The following is a 24,070-nucleotide window of genomic DNA, read 5'->3' on the forward strand; positions in this document are numbered from 1 at the left end:
TCCAGAAAGTGGTCCACAGCAGGGGTGATTGATAAGTTTCTGGCCTAAGGTAGAAAGAGATGAGTTATACAGTTCTCGTTACATGCATGTGCAGTTCAACTCTTTGAGTGATTATGCAGGAAGTTTGAAGTTAATTAACCACTTTCTGGAGGTCCAAGGTGCCGACTTCTACAAAGAAGGGATCCATATGCTCCATGACTGCTGGAATAAATGTGTAAGTGTAGGAGGGGACTATGTAAAAACAAATGTGCAAGGTTTTCTAAAATTGACTCCTTCTACCTTAGGCCACAAACTTATCAATCACCGCTCATATTTAATCAAAAACTGCTTTCCATACTTTGTTTTCCATACTTTCATAACCTATTAATCATCATAATAATTTTCCAAGTCTTCCCCACCTTCCACATCTTCATCTGAACTTTCCACACTCTCTGAGGTGGATGCCTGGTTCTCACAGTCTGCCAGTCTACACATGTCAGTACACCTGAGGCCATTTGCAACACACATACATCTTGGGAGTGAACATTTTTTTGGACAGTTACAGGCCAGTAGATCCAGGATGGTATGGGGTGCTGGCTGGCCTTCCATCTAGTGCACCACCGACTGTTCAGCTTCCTCTACTCTCTCCATCTTCAATCCTCTGCCAACAGGGCTTGGCACTTGTGGATCCTTCTCCAGACATCACATACCAGCCTGGTAGCTGGCTTGCTGTGCATGTTTTGTTAAGCAGTCCTTGTATGGTGGGAGTTGATGACTTTCGATTTCACCTTTTTTGGCACAGAAAAGGTGATACCTGAGCTCATTGACCTTGGTGGTCGATGCTTTTGGGGCATACAGGAGACATATAAATGCCTCCAGTTTGTCCATCAGTTCTGGGGAGAGGTCCCATTCCTGACCCAACTCTAAGAATGTGTCCTGAGTTTCCCTGTTGCTGGTCAGAAGTTTTAGGGCACTTGTCTTCCCTTTGCCTGCAAAAGCGCTTACAGTGTCACATCCTGTACATGTGTGCAACCCGATGAGAGCCCTACAAACCTCTATGCCAACAGTGGCAGCAACCTTCCTGATGTCTACAAGCCTTGTACGGGTTCTAGTGCCACACTTCTGGAACAATGGGCCTCAATCTTGTCACAAAATGCTGAAGACATGATAAAGACATCTGTGTCTTCTGAGTAGATCACTACAGATTGGTATCCCTCTCTTGTTGCATGGGCAGCATGGAGAAGTAGGCAGCCATCTGCTTCTTGTTGACACTGAAGAGCTGACACCTCCTCACTGTCTTGATTCTCTAACATTTGTCATTCACAGTTGCATACAGAATCTTCTCCTGTAGCTTTGCTCTGCACTCTGCCTTCCTCCATTCATGGACTATGAAGCTAATGAGACTATTTTTGTTATTGACTTTGGTCAGGAGGCTCCTCCACTGCCTCACCATCTGTGTGCCTGTGATACCTTGCAACTCATGACCAGTTTCTTCACCCCGTACAGATCTTACACAATTCTTGATAGAGTTCTCCTCGTATGTGTTGAACACAACATCTATTCTGCTACTCTGACTGCCTTCCCTCAGAGCCATACCCAGAATTGTTGTGGCAACATCTCTGAAAGTAACTTGATCACCTTTCACTCTTTGGACCAAGTTCATTCCATCAACCACTGTAGCAGAGTTTCCTGGGAGTTGCTGTTCTACTGCTACATTTTTCTGCAAGGTTGTGGCTAAAGTAGCTTTATTTGTCTTTCTCAGCGATCCTTCTGGTGTGGACAGGGCCAGATATGTGATGAAGTTTGATCTATGGTCTTGTTGAAATTGGTTGCCTTGGCCCTCCAAACTTTGTGTTCCCTCTGTAGAGTTTGATTTTCCAGGGCAATGTCCCTTAATGATACACTTTCAGGAACCATTAACAATTTTCCTTTGTCATCTGGAAATATATCTGCTGAATTGCCCAGCTCAGATTCCAGTTTCCTACGAATGTGCTTTCTTGTAGAATCTTGCAGGAGTATAACTCCACCAGATAGCATGAAAGATTCAAGTTTCGTGACCAAAGAAGTGACTTGTACAATCATCTTGTTGGGTGTGATATCAGTTCTGATATACTTGAAAAGATCTTTATAGGCTTCCCTTTCAATCCTTTTATACAGTTCATCACCATCTGTTTCATCATCATTCTCTTTGTACTCATGTTCCTTTTTCTTGATTCTGGTATAATCCTTATAGCATGAAATATGACAGTGGGCTTCTGCAGCAACTATGTCTCTGCTTGTTACTGCTAGGATCTTTTCATCTTCCTTTTGGGTTGCACATTCCTGTAGTGTTTGGTCAGCTCTGAGTTGTATAGCTTGTGTAAGCTTTTTAGGTGACTTGAAGCCATTCAGAAATTTCACCTTATTACAAAAAATGCTGATTTGATCTTACACCCTTGCTTCTGATGAAGATCTCCTACTTGGCCTTTTTGATGTACAGGTATTCTCACCAGCTTCATCAGTAATGCTTTCCTTGGCTTTCCTTTTCAGAGTCTCTTAAGTCTCTCTTCATGGTGAAGAGGCTTCGTCATTTTCGGTGATAGTAGATTCTTTGGATTTCTTTTTCTCCAAGTTCTTTAGCAACGTCTAAAATAGGGGCATAGTTTCTCACTTTGGCTGCTTCAAGTAATGTTTTCCAGGATTCATAGTCTTGAGGACTAACTAAATGGTCATCATCTTCTTTTGGTGTTTTTTGGTGTATGATACACTGCTTCTTAATAGATTCTTTGTGCTCATGGCTCTCCATTCTGAAGCAAAGTGATTCAGCTACTCCAGATCTAAATCTACTCTACTCTTCCCTCTCCTCTATTGTGCAGGGCTATCCCACCACCACAGTACCTGAAACAGAAAAAAAGCACATTAACATTGCTGGTGGAAAAAGCACCTGCTGCAAAGGTGATATATAAGGCATCTGTTAGTCTTGTGAGACCATGGATCTGTGCCTGGAAAGTCTTCACTCTTCAAGGCGCAGGCTTGGGCAAGGTTGTATGGAAGATCAGCAGTTGCCCATGCTGCAAGTCTCCCCTCTCCAGGACACCAATGTTGTCCAAGGGAAGGGCATTAGGACCCATACAGCTTGGCACCAGTGTTGTCGCAGAGCAATGTGTGATTAAGTGTTTTGCTCAAGGACACAACGCATTGCCTCGGCTGGGGCTCGAACTCACGACCTTCAGGTCGCTAGTCCAATGCCTTAACCACTTGGTCACGTGATATAAATGTATATATAAATGGTGATATACGAGATATAAATGTGAAGCAGAACATGAATACAGAAGTACATCTTATGTAATGTATAGTCACTGCGTTGTCACTGCCAGTAATAGATAACATTTGTAGAGATGCTAATTTTAACAACTTTTTTGAAAAACATATAGTCTGAGCTATATTCTCACCAATTTTCAAAGTCAAAGCATCAATAATAAGAGAGAACCATCAGTTTGAAGTAGAATGCTTTATTCTGTGCTATGTATAGTTTTGAAAATTGTGTTTTGGCATGGGGTTATAAATCGAGTGATAACACACAGAAAGCTACCACCGTTGCAAAGCTATCACATATTTTCTAGCACTAGGGGTGTATACCCTGCCAAAAATCAGTATAAGAATTATTCCCCACAGATGGTACCGGTGGTCCAAATTTGGGGTCCTGGCTCACGGATTAAACACCCAATCTAAAATAGGTGATCCTCCAGTGGGCTCATCCACAAGCTACTCTAAAAGGCTATCTCGTAGACACTAGAAATTCTCCCTCCTGTAATCCAGCACCAACCTGATTTTCCCAATCTACCTGCATGTTGAAGTCTCCCATGACTATTGTAGCATTGCCCTTTTGGCATGCATTTTCTATCTCCCATTGTAATTTGTAGGCCATATCCTTACTACCGTTTGGAGGTCTGTATACAACTCCCATCAAGGTCCTTTTGCCCTTGTAGTTCCTTAGCTCTATCCACAATGATTCAACACCTTCTGACCCTATGTCACCTCTTTCTAATGATAAGAGTTCATTTTTTACCAACAGAGCAACGCCACCCCCTCTGCCTTCCTGATTATCCGTTCAACACAATGTGTATCCTTAGAGGTTAAGCTTGCAGCTATAATCTTTCAGCCGTGATTCCATGATCCCTACTACATCATACCTGCCAATCTTCAACTGTGCTGCAAGTTCATCGACCTTATTCCGTAACTGCGTGCATTCAGATATAACACCTTCAGTCCTGTATTCACTCTTTTCGATTTTATCGTACCATGCTCAACCTTTTGATTCCTAACTTTGTCTGTGGTCTTACCAACAACAGCCTCCACAACCTTTCCACTAACTGTTCTGGCTCTCTGGTTCCCATCTCATTGCAACTCTAGTTTAAAACCCACTGTGCAACTTTAACTAACCTTCCCGCTAGGATATTAGCCCCCCCTCTAGTTCAGGTACAAACCATCCCTTTTGTACAGGTCCTACCTTCGCTAGAATTCCAAAAGTCTTATGGCCTCCCCCCTACACTAACTCCTTAGCCACGCATTAAACTGTATAGTCTTCCTAGTTTTTGCCTCACTAGCATGTGGCACTGGTAGCAATCCTAAGATCACAACCCTGGAGGCCCTGGTCTTTAACTTAGCACCTAACTCCTTAAGCTCCTTTTGCAGAATCTCGCCATTCATCCTACCCATGTCATTGATACCTACATGGACTATAACACCCTCCCACTTAAGAATGCTGAGGATTTGATCCAAGTTATCCTGGACCCTGACACCCAGGATACAATCTACCATCCAGGAATCTCATTCTCACCCACAGAACCTCCTGTCTATTCCCCTAACTAACTAATCCCCTAATATCACAGCGTGTCTCCTCTTCCCCCTTCCCGTCCTCATTAACCTGTGGTAAGTTTATTTGGCATTTAGATTGCAAATGCAGCATTATCTTGAAACAAAGAGGGAGGATGTGGTGTGCTGCTGTTGCTTCTTTTTGTGGTTCTGAGGAATGGAACAAATCATTCTGCAATTATGGCATTTAGCCATCATTGGGATGTCTTTTCCCATGGGGGTATCTAGGCTTGTTCATACAGTGAAAAATTGGTTAAATTTGATGTTGCTTGTTGAGCAAATTTGGATAATTGTTGTAAAGAAAAGCTTACCTGCATATGTTCTAGAATTTCATAGTTCTTATTACTTGACCTGTTCTCCAAGTGTACTTACCCAGGTAGAATCCATTCTAGTTTGTTGAGGGAAGCAAGGGTGAAAATTTCTGTATGACCATAATGCCAGCAGATTGGTGGGTTGCAGTTGCTAGATTTTTTTTGTTCAGAAAGGAGTGTAAGATAAATCAGACAAGTACTATCAGCCTAACACTGGTATTGTGGAAACTTAGAGGTATTAATCTGGGACAAAGGAATTGAATCTTGAGAAAAATATACAGTAGATAATTTGAAAACTACCATCATTTGTAAAATAAAAATATGTAAATGGTTATATTTGATTAACAAACTCACAGAGGATTTTCTAGTAAATTTCAGGCTCTTGGAACTTAAAAGGCGGTAGCCACGTAGGTAGATGGACGGGTACAAGACCTGTGCAAGATAGATGGGTTGCATGTGAATCAGAGGGGGATCAATATTCCAGCAGTTAAATTTGCTTTTGTGACCGGGGAGGGTTTAACCTACATTAGCTGGGGGTAGGACTTGAGAGAGTGAAATCATTGAGAAGGCAGGTATGTGCAGCAACCAAAGAGCATAAGCCTAGCAATCAGTGTAGCCATGTTTACAGTAATAGGACAGATAGTAGCCATGCTTTAAATCACATCTATGTCAATGTATGTACTTTAACAGATAAGCAGACAAACTGAGGGTGTGAATTGTCCCTAGGGACTGGGATATTACAGATGAGAGAAGGGAGGATGAGCAACTCAATGTTTTCAGATATTGAAACAACAGGTAGGAGTGGAGGGGGTGTTGCCTTTTTAATAAAGAGGACATAGCAGCAGTTCTTAGAGACTATATTCTTGAGATTATCTAGCAATACCATTTGGGTATGGCCGACTGGTGGTGCAGTGGCATCAGCACCGGACTTCAGAGCGAAGGCTCCTGAGTTTGAATGCAAGTCAGGCCACCTCCCGAGCACGCTTTCCATCCATGTCGGGTTGAGCGTCGAGCTAGCCACTCGGCCTCATAAAAAACAAGGGTCGAGTCAGGAACATTCATATCGTGACCCGGTTAATCTGAAAGGAGACCAATCCTGACACTACGTGCCAGACAAGAATGGCTGACTGTCTGGTGCGACACGCTAGGAAGGACCATTTGGGTAGCACTTAGAAATAAGAAGGAATGGTCACTTTGGAAGGTTATATAATGGACCCCCCAGTAGTCAGTAGGAACTAGAGGAGTAGGTGTATCAATAAATTGCATGTAGTTATGAGAAAAGTACAGTAGTGCTCGTGGGAGATTTCAATTTTCCCAGTATTGACTGGCCATCCAGAGTCCAAAGGGTGTGGAGGGAAAATTTTTGTGCTGTGTTCCAGTTGGTGATGTCACACAATATATAGAGGAACCTACTACTCAGGAATGAACAATATTGTACCTCCTGTTTGGGAACAAGGTAGGCTAAGTAACTGCACTAACATTTGGGGAACACTTTAGGTCCAGTGATCACAATTCTTTTAGTTTTGAAATAGTTTTGGAAAAAAGATAGAACGGGTCCACATGTTAAATTCCTGAACTGGAACAGGGCCAGTTTCGAGGGCAGTATCTTACTGAGGTCGAATAGGAGATTCTATTTAAAGGTAAAGGAACAGTTGGCAAGTGGGAGGCTTTCAACAGGGTCATATCAAGAGTCTAGGGACAATATGTTCACGGTGGGTTGAAGGGTAGACTTACCAAGTTCAGAAAATCCTGGCTGATGAGAGATATCGAGCCTCTAGTCAGGAAAAAGAAGAAAGCGTACATCACTTTTGGTCACCATGATACAAATGAATTCCTTGACAAATATATAAAAAGCTTAAGAGGGAAGTTGAAAGTTCAAAATAAATTTATTAAAGTACATACACTATATGTCACCGTATACAACCCTGAGATTCAGGATCTGGAGGGCAAAAAGAGGGTACGAGATGGATTTGGCAGGCAGGGTTGAAGATAATCCTAAGAGGTTCTTCAGTTACATTAACTGTAAAAGAGTGACTAGGAAGAGGCGAGGGCCTCTTAAAGACTTATGCCTGGAGCTGTAAGAAATGGCCAAGATTTTTAATGTGTACCTTTCCTCATGCCAAGAAACTGAAGGTAATAAGTAGAGAGGTCTTGAAACACATATATATTATGGGGAAGGAGGTGTTTGCAGCTTTGAAGCACATTAAGGTGTGCAAACCCTCAGGACCTGACCAAGTGCACTCCAGGCCAGATAGGAAATCGGGAAAGCCCTTATAGAGATAATTGCTTCATCATTAGCCACCAGCAAAGTTCCAGAGGACTGAACACCAGTTAATGTTTTTCAATTGTTCAAGGGTAGCAAGGACAGGTCAGATATCTACAGGCTGATGATCCTGACTTGAGCTGTAAGAATATTACTGGAGGGAACTCTGAGGGACAAGGTCTACCATCACTTGGATAGTTAAAGCTTAATTAGGGATAATCAGCATAGTTTTGTGCATAGGAGGTCATGTCTGAGGAAACTTCTGAGTTTTCTGAAGAGGTATAAGAAAATGTATAATGGTAGGGTAGTGGATGTTGTTCATTTGGACTTTGTCAGCCCTTGACAAAGTCCTGCATAGCAGGTTGATCTGGAAGGTTAGGACACATGGATTCAGGGGGAGCTAGCAAGATGGATTCAGAATTAGCCTGATGGTAGGAAAGGTGATGGAATGGCAGATGAATTTCAATTTAGGTGACTCTGAATGAAGATTTTGGACCTTCAAACCAAGATAGGACCTACACAGTGATTAGCAGGGCATTGGTGAGTGTTGTAGAACAGAGACACCTGGCAGTACAAGTGCACAGTTTGCTGAAATGTGTCATACAATAGGCAGGGTAGTGAAGAAGGCGTTTAGCATGCTGGCCTTCATCAGTCAGGCCATCATGTTTATGAGTCAGGACAATATGTTGCAGTTATGGAAGTCACTGGTCTAACAGCACTTTGAGCATTGTGTACAGTTTCAGTTATCCTCTTATAGAAAAAGACATTGTCAAGCTGGAGAGGGTACAGAAGAGATTTATGAGGATTCTGCCTGGACTAGATGGCCTGAGTTAGAGGGCAAGATTGTCTATGATGCGTACTTATTCCGGGGAGTGGAGAAGAATTAGGGGAGACCTCTTAGTAGTTTAAAATCATGATAAGGATAAGATAAATGGTCATAGTTTTTCCCCCAGAGTTGGGAAGTCTAAAATTAGATGGGACAAGAACAATATAAGAGGGGAGAGATTTAAAAGATACCTGAGAGGTAGTTTCTTTACACAGAGGGTAGTGAGAACTTGGAATGAGCTGCCAGAAGAAGTGGTTGAAGTGGATACCGTGGCAACGTTTAAGAGGCATTTGAATAAGTACATGGAGGGGAAGGGCTTGGTGGCTTTGCATAGTAGGGAAATTAAGGGTGATGAGGGAAAGGCAGGTATGTGGAGATAAGTCCATGGCCAGATCATCCATGATCTTAGAGCAGGCTCGGCAGGCCAGAAAGCCTATTCCTGCTCCTATTTCTTATGTTATGGGCCAATTGCAGGGAACTGGGACTAGCAGGGAGGCTGCTGTGGTCCACATGGATCAGAGGGGCTGAAGAGCCTGTTTGTATGCTATATTACTGTATGACTCCACGTCTATTCATTTATGACTTACAGCTTTTATTGTTTCTCTCCTGCTCTGCCACCTTCAACAAATCTTCCAAATCAAGTGAAGACCACTGCATTAAATGCATATCCTCCCCAAAGTCGAATCGTTGGTGCTTGCGTGAATACACGTTGAGACACACTATCAATGTTAAACCATCCTCCATCATGTTGAAGTGACCTGCTATTTGTCCTGATCCTGGTACTGATCCCATAATGCTATACATTTACTGTATCTTCCAATTGTCCAGCTTCACCTGCAACTAGTTAATTCCTGTTAAGAGGTCCATTGTTAGAAACAATCAGGTTGAGGTCAAACTATTTGACAATACTTTAATGCGTTTTGAGACAGAGCGCTTACTCATTTTCTGCTACCTATGTAACTTTATTTCAAGCTTTATGTGTGATCCTTGTCACTCTTGCTATGTTCTGTGCCTTCTATAAACTACCAGATCTCAGTTGCTTTTGATCAAGTTGAGCTAAATTGGTCATGGTCTTGCAGATTTCCATCTCTGCTTGTTTGCCTCCACATTCAACAGATTCTGTGAGGATGTTTCAGAGAAATAATATTCTGACAACAGATGTATGCTTATAGTTGTCTTGTATAGCAAGATCACTCTTTGCTTTATGGCTACAAACTGATGTAAATTTCTCCTTTTCTTCATATTGACTGTCATGTTCTTTAGTTTCTACAGTTCCCCTGGTTTTCCTGATTCTGCATTCAGTGTTTCAGTCCCGATGAATTCAACATACTTTTTAATTTGAGTGCAATACTATTTCCATACTGTATGAAACACAATTTTATAGTCATAGCATTTTTAATTTCACACTTTTGGAAATTCAACAGGATTCTTATTTGCATTAAATTTAGGGAGAAGCAAATTTATCATTAACTGCTTTCAGGCATTTACATTAGCTTGGTGTTTTTTTTAGCAATGAGAAAAGCGATGGGGATAAATAATTAATGGAAAAACAAAAGGGTAAGGACCCATTAGCAAGTTGATTAGTAGGAATATCTTGGGAAGGATGTGGTGTTTTGAGATGGTCTAAAGTAGGGGTTCCCAACCTTTTTTATGCCATGGATGAATACCAATAAGCAAAGGGTTCATGGACCCCGGGTTGGAAACCCCTGGAAGGGACGGGAGTAGCTTTTGAGACTCCTGCTCCTCAGTTTTTTTTAATGTTGATACACTTTAGTTCCCTCAAATAAAATGGGAACAATAATATCCTTCCATCAATTCTTCTCAATCTTAGCATGTGTTCCACTTCTGATGGGAATGAAGATTTCCTCATCTTCAGTTCCAGACACCTTTCCTTAATGTTTGAGAAAGCTAAGATGGATTGGGACTGATGCAGATTTTGACTCAAAACATCAACAATTCCTTTCCTCCCACTGATGTTGCTCACCTCACTGAGTTCTTCCAGCAGATACTTTGTTGCAATAAATTCCATTTTCTTTAATAAAGAAAAATAGGGCTTCATCACACACAGATTAGAGTAAGGTATATTCACAAAGAGGGAAATATCAGAACAATTGAATGGAAAGGCAGATATGAAAAGGGATATGAGAGGAAAAAATATATAGTGTTAGCCAACATGCCATGAAGGAGGTTATTATATTTGGAATAAGTTCTTTCTTGTCACAGTTGGAATGATATACTGTATTGCATACTGTATATCAATAACACTGGGACTTTATTGGTGTCCTGAAATGACTGTTTGGGTTTACAAATAAAAAGAACCATATAAAATCCTTCTGTTGCAGATGCTGAATTGTAAAGATTTTCAGGTATCTTAATTGTCTAATGATTAATTGTAAAGTTTGATAAATGTATTTGTTTGATGGATCGATAATGAAGAAATATACAGGGGAAAGAACTTCCACAAAGTTTAAAAATAAGCTTGATTAACAACTCTGCTTTACTTATCCTACCTCTCACCTTACACACTTTAACAAAATGTTTCTTGGCAAGATGATGGCAATTTCGTCTGCAGCTAAAGTTACTGGAAATATGAATGTTGTGTACCTGTTGTACGTGTACATCCTTTGTACTTTTTGTTCTTCTCCGTTTCCCAGTGAATGTATCTTTGTTTCTGTCTTACTTTGCTAACATAATCCAAATCCTGGAATAATTGTTAAAATAATTAATTACATAGATTTGCTACTTAGTCACTTAATTGTTATTAAGATTTTTCGTTTAGCTTAGATGTATATTTTACTGTTTAAAAAGTGTAAAATGCCACTCAATGTAATAACAATGACTTTTGAGCCTGATCAAATTACCAATACATGATGACTACATTCTTAGCATTGTTATATTCACCACAGAGTGAAGGACATCGAGCGAATTAAGGACTTGCTTTCTCGACTTCATTTTGTACCAGTTCCTGTGTTTGCTCTGGGTAACTGGATCCCTGCTGTCTTCTATTCCTGGAGATGTCAAGGGCTCAACTGTGGATTCCCTCAAGTCGTTTTCACTTCAGCAGGTATAACATACACTTTATGGACTGAAGTGCTTATGTTGAATGTTCATAATTATTTGGCACTGAAATAATTGAAAGATTTTGACAGTTTTAACTTTTTAAAGAGTGGTAGAGCACTACAGCACAGACACAGACCATGAGATATCATACTGTAGGAGCCGAGTTAGGCCACTCAGCCCATTGAGTCTGCCATGCCGTTCCATCATGACTGATTTACTATCCCTCTCAACCCTATTCTCCTGCCTTCTCCTGTAACCTTTGATGCCATGAGTAATCAAGAAACTATCAGCCTCTGCTTTAAATATACTCAATGACTTAGCCTTCTTAGCCATCTGTGGGAAAGAATTCCACAGGTTCACTACACTCTGGCTAAAAAAATTCCTCCTTATCTCTGTTCTAAATGGACATCCTTCTATTCTGAGGCAGTGCCCTTGGTCCTAGACTCCTCCACTATAGGAAACAGCCTCTCCACATCTATCTTATATAGGCCTTTCAATATTTTATAGGTTTCAATAAGATCCCATTCGTTCTTCTAAACTCCAGCAAGTTTAGATCCGGAACCATCCAACTCTCCTCATACGTTTACCCTTTCATTCTCAGAATCATTCTCCTGAACAACCTCTGGACCCTCATCTTTTTTTAGATAAGGGTCCCAAAACTACATCCTTGCTTTTATGTTCTAGTCCTCTTGAAATGATTGCTAACATTCAATTTGCCTTCCTTAACACTGACTCAATCTGCAAGTTAACCTTTAGGAATCCTGTAGAAGGATTCTCAAGTGCCTTTGCATCTTTAATTTCTGAATTTTCTCCCTGTTTAGAAAACAGTCTTCACCTTTACTCCGTCTACCAAAGTACATGACCATACACTCCCTTACACTATGAGTGTATGACATATAACATGTACAGAAGCAGTTCCAACGCATAGTGCCATTAATCACACACAGCCAAGCAAAAAAGGCCCCAATTATTGCCACTCTTTGCCTCCTGCCCGTCTGTCCATGCTAGTACCTTTCCCATAATTCCATGGGCTCTGATTTTGTCATGTAGACTAATGTGTGGCACCTTATCAAAGACCTTCTGAAAATCCAAGTAAACAACATCCACTGACTCCCTTTTGTCTATCTTGCTTGATATTTTCTCAAAGAATTCCAACAGATTTGTCAGGCAAGGTTTACCCTTAGGAAAACCATGCTGACATTGGTCTATTTTATCACGTGCCTCCGAGTACCCTGAAACCTCATCTTTAATAATGGACCCCAACATATTCCCAAACACTGTCAGGCTAGCAGGCCTATAATTTCCATCTTCTGCCTCCCTCCCTTCTTAAAGAATGAAGTGATATTTGCAATTTTCCTACCCTCCAGAACCATTCCAGAATCTAATGATTCTTGAAAGATCATTACTAAAGACTCCACAATCTCTTCAGCTACCTTTCAGAACCCTGGGGTGTAGTCCATCTGGTCCAGGTGACTTATCTACCTTCAGACCTTTCAGTTTCCCAAGGACCTTCTCTTTAGTAATAGCAACTACACTCACTTCTGCTGCCTGACACTCTCGTTTGTTTTTATGCTGTCTTTGACTTCCCTTGTCATCCATAGTTGTTCATCCTCCCTTTAGAATACTCCTTTGGGATGTATCTATCCTGTGCCTTCTGAATTGCTCCCAGAAACTCAGCATTGCTGTTTTACAGTCATTCCTGCTAGTATCCTCTTCCAATCAAACCTTTGGCCAGCTCCTCTCTCATGCTTCTGTAATCCCCTTTACTCCATAAATCTGATTTTAACTTCTCCCTCTCAAACTGCAGGGTGAATTCTATCATATTATGATCACTTCCTCTAAAGGGTTCCTTAAGTCCATAAGCCCATAAGATATAAGAGTAGAATTCGGCCATTTGGCCCATTGAGTTTGCTCCACCATTTCATCATGGCTGATCCAATTCCCTTTCAGCCCCAATCTCCTGCCTTCTCCCCTTGTCCCTTCTTGCCCCGACTAATAAAGAAACTATCAACCTCTGCCTTACAAATACCCAATGACTTGGCCTCCACAGCTGCCTTTGGCAACAAATTCCACAGATTCATCTCACTTTGGTTAAAGAAATTTCTCTTCATCTCCATTCTAAATGGACGTTCCTCTGTTCTGAGGCTGTGTCCTCTGGTCTTAGGTTCCCCGACCATAGGAAATATCCTCTCCACATTCACTTTATTGAGGTCTTTCAATATTCGATAGGTTTCGATGAAATTCCCCCTCATTTTTCTGAATTCCAGTGAGTACAGGCCCAGAGCCATCAAGTACCCCTTGTATGATAAGCCTTTCAATACCAAAACCATTTTAGTGAACCTCCTTTGAACCCTCTCCAATGTCAGCACATTAAGAGACCCAAAACTGCTCACATTTCTCCAAGTGAGGTCTCAGCAGTGCCTTATAAATTCTCAACATTACATCCATGCTTTTATTATGTAGTCAACATTACATCCTTGCTTTTATATTCTTAGGGTTCCTTTACCTTGAGCTCCCTAATCAAATCTGGTTCTTTACACAGCATCCACTCCAGAATTGCCTTACTCCTAGTGGGCTCAACCAATAGTTGCTCTAAAAAGCCATCTCGTAAGCATTCTACAAATTCCCACTCTTGGAATCCAGCACCAACTGGATTTTCCCAATCTACCTACATATTGAAATCCCCCATGACTGTCGTAACATTGCCATTTTTACATGCTTCTTCTGTCTCCCATTGTAATTTGTATCCCACATCCCCAACTGTTTGAAGGCCTGTATATGACTCCCATCAGGGTCTTTTTACCCTTGCAGTTTCCTAACCCTACCCACAACAATTTTTACATCTTCCAATCCTTTGTCACCTCTTTCTAAGGACTTGATTTCATTTTTTTACAAACAGAGCCACGCCACCCCCTCTGCCTTCTTGCTTGACTTTTTGATACAATGTGTTTCCTTGGATGTTAAGCCCCCAACTATGATCATCTTTCAGCTATGACTCAGTGATGCCCACAATGTCATACCTGCCAATCTCTAAGTATGCTACAAAATCATCTACTTTATTCTGTATACTGTGTGCATTAAAATATAAAGCACCTTTAGTCCTGCAATCATCACCCTTTTCAATTTTGCTTTTGACAAAAAAGCCTTGCAGAGGGTGGTTAGGGGAGCAGAGAAGGTTATTGGGGTCTCCCTACCTTCTGTCCAAGACCTCTTTCAGAGTCAATGCCTCCAGAAGACATGCTCCGTCATTAAAGACCCCTCACACCCTCTCCATGAACTGTTTGTTCTTCTGCCATCAGGCAAATGTTACAGGAGCATTAAAACTAAAACCACAAGGCTATGAAACAGCTTCCTCCCACAGGCAGTCAGACTGCTAAATAGCTGCTCTACCTGACTCTGCTTTGGACACTTTTAACTTGCACTGAACACTTATAACTTGATTATAACTGACATGTGGCTGTTGTGTTTTACTATTTATCGTTAAGTTTCGTATTTAGTGTTGTGTTTGTTATGTTATGATTGCACTGCTCCTGGGAAACGCTGTCTCATTCTGCCCTACAAAGTTGATGTACGGTTAGAATGACAATAAAGTTTTTGAATCTTGAATCTTGAATCTTGCCTCCATGTTACACTTCAACTCATCCTACTGACTGGAATTTTAGCCTCACTGTCTCACGACACACTGCACTTACTTGTATACCAACTGCCCTATCCTCTGCCCTATCTGGTTCCCATCCCCTTGCCAAATTAACTTAAACCCTCCCCAACAACCTTAGCAAACCTGCCCACAAGGATGTTGCTCCCCCTTGGGTTCAGGTGTAATCCAACCATCTGACCATAAGACATAGGAGGAGAATTAGGCCATTCAGCCCATCGAGTCTACTCTGCCATTCCACCAGTTCATCTTTAGACTGTGAGAGGAAAACAGAGCACCTGGAGGAAACCTACACAGTTACTGGGAAAACGTACAAACTCCTGATAGGCAGCTGTAGGAATTGAACCCCAGTTGCTGGTACCGTAAAGCATTGTGCTAACTACTATACAACCTCAGTTCTATAGACTTTAGTCCATCTCTCAAGTAAATACAGATGCAAAAAAAAAATCCATTTAAGATCTCCCCCATATTTTCATTATCCTATTATTCTATAGACTATAAGTAAAAACATTACATTCAGTGCATTATAAAAGCTCGTTAAATTTAGAAAACTAAACATCTCATCCCAACTCATTCTAAATTATTGAAACAGTTAAGGCATAGCTAACTGATACAATAACTTCAATAATGAAAATGCTATTTGTTTTTAGAATGACAAGTGTTTACATATATTCAGGAGCTATTTTTCCCTTACAACTTCAATCCATGTAACATTAATGCAAAATTTTTATGGAATAATTTAAAGCATAAAAAACTTTTATATTTCAGATGTCTTGCTGCTCATGTTTCATACGTTGTAATGTAATTTTTTTTCAGTTCACATTGTTTAAATTGCACTGGGATTTGCAGTTTCACTCCATCTCTGCACAAAAGATTTTTCATTTCCCTTGATAACTTAGCCAATCCTAGCACTCTGTTTGTCAATACCCATTGCTTCCGATAAGCTATTTCATAGTTTCCTTGCTTCTACCTTTAAGACTTAGTTTCCTATCAATTTCTTACTTTCTTCCCCAACCATTCCCCTGATATAGTAGATCTGTCACCAATATACTGTGTATGATTGCTTTTCGTCTGCTACCAAAATGAGTTTAGCCACCTGGAGACATCTCTTTCTCAACAATGCAATGATGCATTTTTTTCTCTCAAGGTCTAGGACTTTCAGCTGCTTATTTTCCCTTCTTCCCCTGTTCCAGACTAAACTTGTATTATTCTGTAGCATTTCTTTCATTACTCTTCAACTGGAAGTTTATTTCCTCCATGAAATCTGCTGGTTTATCCATTATGTTCCCAATAGAACTTCTGACCATAAGGCTACTTTTCGGTTACAAAAGTCCAGAAATCGGTCAGTGCTTGCAATGATATATTAAACTGTTGGTAAATGGCATGCCAATTATGTTCTTGGACAAGGAGGGGTGAAAGCAAATTCCTTTAATATTTTAAGGTAATGAGAGATAGTTAAGCAAGTGGGTGAAATGTCACTACAGGTGAACATGAGTACAGAGCTGAGGTTACAATAAGATCAACCAAGGTCTTACTGTAAAGTAGAGAAGGCACCTGGAATTAAGTGCCTCTTCCTGATGGCAATTGTTTATCAGTACATATTCCCACCAGTGACTTTTTTCTCTTGCTATTTATTATGAAGTTAATAATAAATAACCTGACTTTATTTCCACGTGTACAAGTCCAGTGAAGTTCAAATATAATGAAAAATGTGATTGTAGCAGCAACACAGGCATTTAGGTATTGACAACGCACAAAGTTCAAAGTAAAGTTTATTTTCAAACTACATTTACTGCCACCATATATAACTCTTTCTTGTGAGCATTCTCAACAAATAGAACCATAGAACCATAGAAACTACAGCACAGAAACAGGCCCTTTGGCCCTTCTTGGCTGTGCCGAACCATTTTCTGCCTAGTCCCACTGACCTGCACACGGACCATATCCCTCCATACACCTCCCATCCATGTATCTGTCCAATTTATTCTTAAATGTTAAAAAAGAACCCGCATTTACCACCTCGTCTGGGAGCTCATTCCATACTCCCACCACTCTCTGTGTGAAGAAGCCCCCCACTAATGTTCCCTTTAAACTTTTCCCCCCTCACCCTTAACCCATGTCCTCTGGTTTTTTTCTCCCCTTGCCTCAGTGGAAAAAGCCTGCTTGCATTCACTCTATCTATACCCATCATAATTTTATATATCTCTATCCAATCTCCCCTCATTCTTCTACGCTCCAGGGAATAAAGTCCTAACCTATTCAACCTTTCTCTGTAACTGAGTTTCTCAAGTCCCGGCAACATCCTTGTAAACCTTCTCTGCACTCTTTCAACCTTATTTATGTCCTTCCTGTAATTTGGTGATCAAAACTGAACACAGTACTCCAGATTCGGCCTCACCAATGCTTTATACAACCTCATCATAACATTCCAGCTCTTATACTCAATACTTCGATTAGTAAAGGCCAATGTACCAAAAGCTCTCTTTACGACCCTATCTACCTGTGACGACACTTTTAGGGAATTTTGTATCTGTATTCCCAGATCCCTCTGTTCCACTGCACTCCTCAGTGCCTTACCATTAACCCTGGATGTTCTACCTTGGTTTGTCCTTCCAACGTGCAATACCTCACACTTGTCAGTATTAAACTCCATCTGCCATCTTTCAGCCCATTTTTCCAGCTGGTCCAAGTCCCTCTGCAGGCTCTGAAAACCTTCCTCACTGTCTACTACACCTCCAATCTTTGTATCATCAGCAAACTTGCTGATCCAATTTACCACATTATCATCCAGATCATTGATATAGATGACAAATAGCAATAGACCCAGCACTGATCCCTGTGGCACACCACTAGTCACAGGCCTCCACTCAGAGAAGCAATTCTCTACCACCACTCTCTGGTTTCTTCCATTGAGCCAATGTCTAATCCAATTTACCACCTCTCCATGTATACCTAGCGACTGAATTTTCCTAACTAACCTCCCATGCAGGACCTTGTCAAAGGCCTTACTGAAGTCCATGTAGACAATATCCACTGCCTTCCGTTCATCCACTTTCCTGGTAACCTCCTCGAAAAACTCCAACAGATTGCTCAAACATGACCTACCACGCACAAAGCCATGTTGACTCTCCCTAATAAGCCCCTGTCTATCCAAATGCTTGTAGATTCTGTCTCTTAGTACTCCCTCCAATAACTTACCTACTACTGACGTTAAACTCACCGGCCTATAATTTCCCGGATTACTTTTCGATCCTTTTTTAAACAACGGAACAACATGAGCCACTCTCCAATCCTCCGGCACTTCACCCGTAGACAGCGACATTTTAAATATTTCTGCCAGGGCCCCCGCAATTTCAACACTAGTCTCCTTCAAGGTCCGAGGGAACACTCTGTCAGATCCCGGGGATTTATTCACTTTAATTTTCCTCAAGACAGCAAGCACCTCCTCCTTTTCAATCTGTACAGTTTCCATGGTCTCACTACTTGATTCCCTCAATTCCATAGATTTCATGCCAGCTTCCTTAGTAAATACAGACGCAAAAAAACCTATTTAAGATCTCCTCCATTTCCTTTGGTTCCGCACAAAGCCGACCACTCTGATCTTCAAGAGAACCAATTTTATCCCTTACAATCCTTTTGCTCTTAATATACTTGTAAAAGCTCTTTGGATTATCCTTCACTTTGACTGCCAAGGCAACCTCATGTCTTCTTTTTGCCCTCCTGATTTCTTTCTTAAGTATTTTCTTGCACTTCTTATACTCCTCAAGCACCTGATTTACCCCCTGTTTCCTATACGTTTCATACAACTCCCTCTTCTTCTTTATCAGAGTTGCAATATCCCTTGAGAACCGAGGTTCCTTATTCCTATTCAATTTGCCTTTAATCCTGACAGGAACATACAAACTCTGCACTCTCAAAATTTCCCCTTTGAAGGCTTCCCACCTACCAATCACATCTTTGCCAGAGAACAACCTGTCCCAATCCACGCTTCTTAGATCCTTTCTCATTTCTTCAAATTTGGCCTTCTTCCAGTTCAGAACCTCAACCCTAGGACCAGATCTATCCTTGTCCATGATCAAATTGAAACTAATGGTGTTATGATCACTGGAACCAAAGTGCTCCCCTACACAGACTTCTGTCACTTGCCCTAATTCGTTTCCTAACAGGAGATCCAATGTATGGAATAATAACTATAACAAAATCAATGAAAGACGGCCCAACTGGGCGTTCAACCAGAGTGTAGAAGACAACAAACTGTGTAAATGCATAAAGAAAAAACAATAATAATAAATAAATAAACTATAAATATCAGGAACATGAGATGAAGAGTCCTTGACAGTTGAGTCCATTGGTTATGGAACCATTTCAATGATGAGCAAATGAAGTTCAGTGAAGTCCCTTTGGTTCAAGAGCCTGATGGTTGAGGAGTAGTCACTGTTCCTGAACCTGTTGGTGTGAGTCCTGAAGTTCTTGTACCCTCTTCCTAATTGCAGCAGCGAGAAGAGAGCATGTCCTGGGTCTTTGGGATCGCTGATGATAGATGCTGCTTTCCTGTGACAGCATTTGATGTAGATGTGTTCAATGATTGGTAGGGATTTACCGTGATGGACTAGGCCAAAGTATCCATTAATTTTTGTAGGATTTTCTGTTTAAGGGCATTGCTGTTTCCATACCAGGCTGTGATGCAGTTAGTCAATATACTCTCCACTACACATTTACAGAAGTATGTCAAAGTTTTGGACCCTAATGCAAATCTACACAAACTCCTAAAGAAATTAGAGGCGCTGCTGTGCTTTCTTTGTAATTGTACTTATGTGCTGGGTAGGTCCTCTGAAATAGTAAATCCTAAGAATTTAAAGTGGTAACCCTCCCCACCTCTGATCTTCTGATGAAGACTGGCTCATGGGCCTCTGGTTTCCTTCCCCTGAAGTCTATAATCAGCTCCTTGGCCTTGCAGACCTCGAGTGAGAGGTTGTTGTTATGACATCACTCAGCCAGATTTTCAATATATAAATTATACAAGACTATTAAAAAAGAAAGGAAAAAACTGTACCAAAATAAGTGCAAAAGGAAAACAGAGACAAGCCCATAGTAGTGCAAGAGATGGTCTGCAGTCAATGATATAGGTAAAAAACGGGATGAGGTCCTACAAGGTGAATTTAGGGAGTTAGGAGATAAACTAAAAAGTAGGACCACAAAGGTAATAATCTCTGGATTCCTACCAGTGCCACGTGCTAGTCAGAGTAGAAATAGGAGGATATTTCAGATGAATACGTGGCTTGAAAAATGGTGCAAGGGGGAGGGATTCAAATTTCTGGGGCATTGGAACCAGTTCTGAAGGAGGTGGGACCGGTATGAACAGGACAGTCTGCACCTGGGCTGGACTGGAAACAATGTCCTAAGGGGAGCGTTTGCTACTGTTGTTCAGGAGGATTTAATCTAATGTGTCAGGGGGATGGGAACAAGTGCAGAGAGATAGAGGGGTGTAAAATGAGGGTAGAAGGAAAAAGTAGGAAGGTGAAAAGTAAAAGTGGCAGGCTGGTAAATCCAGGGCAAAAATCAAAAAGGGCCACTTTTCAACATAATTGTATAAGGGCTAAGAGTGTTGTAAAAGCAAGCCTGAAGGCTTTGTGTGCCAATGCAAGGAGCATTCGTAACAAGGTGGATGAATTGAATGTGCAGATAGTTATTAATGAATATGATATAGTTGGAATCACAGAGACATGGCTCCAGGGTGACCAAGAATGGGAGCTCAACATTCAGGGACATTCAATATTCAGGAGGGATAGACATGAAAGAAAAGGAGGTGGGGTGGCATTGCTGGTTAGAGAGGAGATTAATACAATAGAAAGGAAGGACATTAGCCGGGAGGATGTGGGATTGATATGGGTAGAGCTGCATAACACTAAGGGGCAGAAAACGCTGGTGGGAGTTGTGTACAGGCCACCTAACAGTAGTAGTGAGGTTGGGGATGGCATTAAACAGGAAATTAGAAATGCGTGCAATAAAGGAACAGCAGTTATAATGGGTGACTTCAATCTGCATATAGATTGGGTGAACCAAATTGGTAAGGGTGCTGAGAAAGAGGATTTCCTGGAATGTATGCAGGATAGTTTTCTGAACCAACATGTTGAAGAACCAACTAGGGAGCAGGCCATTCTGGACTGGGTATTGAGCAATGAGGAAGGGTTAGTTAGCAATCTTGTTGTGCGAGGCCCCTTGGGTAAGAGTGACCATAATACATCACTCTTCATTAAGATGGAGAGTGATACAGTTAATTCAGAAACAAAGGTTCTGAACTTAAAGAAGGGTAACTTTGAAGGTATGAGTTGTGAATTAGCTAAGATAGACTGGCAAATGATACTTAAAGGGTTGACGGTGGATGTGGAATGGCAAGCATTTAAAGTTGCCCTGGATTTACCAGCCTGCCACTTTTACTTTTCATCTTACTACTTTTTGCTTCTACCCTCATTTTACACCCCTCTATCTCTCTGCACTTGTTCCCATCCCCCTGCCACATTAGATTAAATCCTCCTGAACAACAGTAATTGTTGTAACTACAACAATTATTCATCCCAGTTTGGCAAAGGAATAAACTAGGGAAGGTAGTGCACCCGTGGCTGACAAGGAAAATTAGGGATAGTATCAATTCCAAAGAAGAAGCATACAAATTAGCCGGAAAAAGCGGCACACCTGAGGACTGGGAGAAATTCAGAGTCCAGTAGAGGAGGACAAAGGGCTTAATTAGGAAGGGGAAAAAAGATTATGAGAGAAAACTGGCAGGGAACATAAAAACTGACTGTAAAAGCTTTTATAGATATGTGAAAAGAAAAAGATTGGTTAAGACAAATGTAGGTCGCTTACAGTCAGAAACAGGTGAGTTGATCATGGGGAACAAGGACATGGCAGACCAATTGAATAACTACTTTGTTTTTGTCTTTACTAAGGAGGACATAAATAATCTTCCGGAAATAGTAGGGGACAGGGGGTCCAGTGAGATGGAGGAACTGCGGGAAATACATGTTAGTAGGGAAGTGGTGTTAGGTAAATTGAAGGGATTAAAGGCAGATAAATCCCCAGGGCCAGATGGTCTGCATCCCAGAGTGCTTAAGGAAGTAGCCCAAGAAATAGTGGATGCATTAGTGATAATTTTGCATTTTGATTCTGGATTAGTTCCTGAGGATTGGAGGGTGGCTAATGTAACCCCGCTTTTTAAAAAAGGAGGGAGAGAGAAACCAGGGAATTATAGACCGGTAAGCCTGACATCGGTGTGGGGAAAATGCTAGAGTTAGTTATCAAAGATGTGACAACAGCACATTTGGAAAGCGGTGAAATCATCGGACAAAGTCAGCATGGATTTGTGAAAGGAAAATCATGTCTGACGAATCTCATAGAATTTTTTGAGGATGTAACTAGTAGAGTGGATAGGGGAGAACCAGTGGATGTGGTATATTTGGATTTTGAAAAGGCTTTTGACAAGGTCCCACACAGGAGATTAGTGTGCAAACTTAAAGCACATGGTATTGGGGGTATGGTATTGATCTGGATAGAGAATTGGTTGGCAGACAGGAAGCAAAGAGTGAGAATAAATGGAACCTTTTCAGAATGGCAGGCAGTGACTAGTGGGGTACCGCAAGGGTCAGTGCTGGGACCCCAGTTGTTTACAATATATATTAATGACTTAGATGAGGGAATTAAATGCAGCATATCCAAGTTTGCAGATGACACGAAGCTGGGCGGCAGTGTTATCTGCGAGGAGGATGCTAAGAGGATGCAGGGTGACTTGGATAGGTTAGGTGAGTGGGCAAATTCATGGCAGATGCAAGTTAATGTGGATAAATGTGGGGTTATCCACTTTGTTGGCAAGAACAGGAAAACAGATTATTATCTGAATGGGGGCCGATTAGGAAAAGGGGAGGTGCAACGAGACCTGGGTGTCATTATACACCAGTCATTGAAAGTGGGCATGCAGGTACAGCAGGCAGTGAAAAAGGCGAATGGTATGCTGGCATTCATAGCAAGAGGATTCGAGTACAGGAGCAGGGAGGTACTACGGCAGTTGTACAGGGCCTTGGTGAGACCGCACCTAGAGTAATGTGTGCAGTTTTGGTCCCCTAATCTGAGGAAAGACATTCTTGCCATAGAGGGGGTACAAAGAAGGTTCGCCAGATTGATTCCTGGGATGGCAGGACCTTCATATGATGAAAGACTGGATCGACTAGGCTTATACTCTCTGGAATTTAGAAGATTGAGGGGGGATCTGATTGAAAAGTATAAAATTCTAAAGGGATTGGACAGGCTAGATGCAGGAAAATTGTTCCCGATGTTGGGGAAGTCCAGAACAAGGGGTCACAGTTTGAGGATAAAGGGGAAGCCTTTTAAGACCGAGATGAGGAAAAACTTCTTCACACAGAGAGTGGTGAATCTGTGGATCTCTCTGCCACAGAAAACAGTTGAGGCCAGTTCATTGGCTATATTTAAGAGGGAGTTAGATAAGGCCCCTGTGGCTAAAGGGATCATGGGGTATAGAGAGAAGGCAGGTACAGGGTTCTGAATTGGATGATCAGCCATGATCGTACTGAATGGCGGTGCAGGCTCGAAGGGCCAAATGACCTACTCCTGCACCTATTTTCTATGTTTCTATGTATTCCATTAATGAGGTTGGGTTAGGGTTCTACAGGTTGGGTAAAGAACCTGAGAGTTGTAGGGAAGTGGCTGTTCCTGTACTTGGTGGTGTGGGACTTCAGGCTTCTGGACCTCCTGCCTGACAATAGTAGCAACAATGGGCATGACCCAGATAACAGACATCGCTGATGATAGATGTCGCCTTCTTGAGGCAGCACTCACCCAAATTGATTTTACACGCTGATCTACTGAGTCAAGATAATTTCTCACACTGCACTATTTCATCCTCTGTAATAGTGCCATAGTACCTACTCTTCTTGAAGCAAAACGCTATCTCCCCTTGCAATGGCATCATACCATATTCTCTTGCTTTCATCCTATCCTACTATGATCTCTTGTCTTGGAATGTTCAGTTTCTTGGCTTTGTAAATATGTCTGCTTTGGCTGTCAAATCATTCCCATTTATTTCGAATTGTACCATCAATTTAACTACCTTA

The 24,070-nt window shown here is 41.4% G+C and overlaps 1 protein-coding gene across 1 annotated transcript in view; it reads left to right on the plus strand.

Moving 5' to 3' along the window:
• Nucleotides 1-24,070, plus strand: part of LOC140195309 (uncharacterized) — a 193,964-nt gene that overhangs the window by 12,797 nt on the left and 157,097 nt on the right. The window contains exon 2 of the mRNA XM_072253416.1: nucleotides 11,140-11,297. Within this exon, the coding sequence (XP_072109517.1) occupies nucleotides 11,140-11,297 (158 nt within the window). The remainder of the gene's footprint in view (nucleotides 1-11,139; nucleotides 11,298-24,070) is intronic.

This window comes from Mobula birostris, chromosome 3 (genome assembly GCF_030028105.1).
Source record: "Mobula birostris isolate sMobBir1 chromosome 3, sMobBir1.hap1, whole genome shotgun sequence".
Lineage (NCBI taxonomy): Eukaryota > Metazoa > Chordata > Chondrichthyes > Myliobatiformes > Myliobatidae > Mobula > Mobula birostris.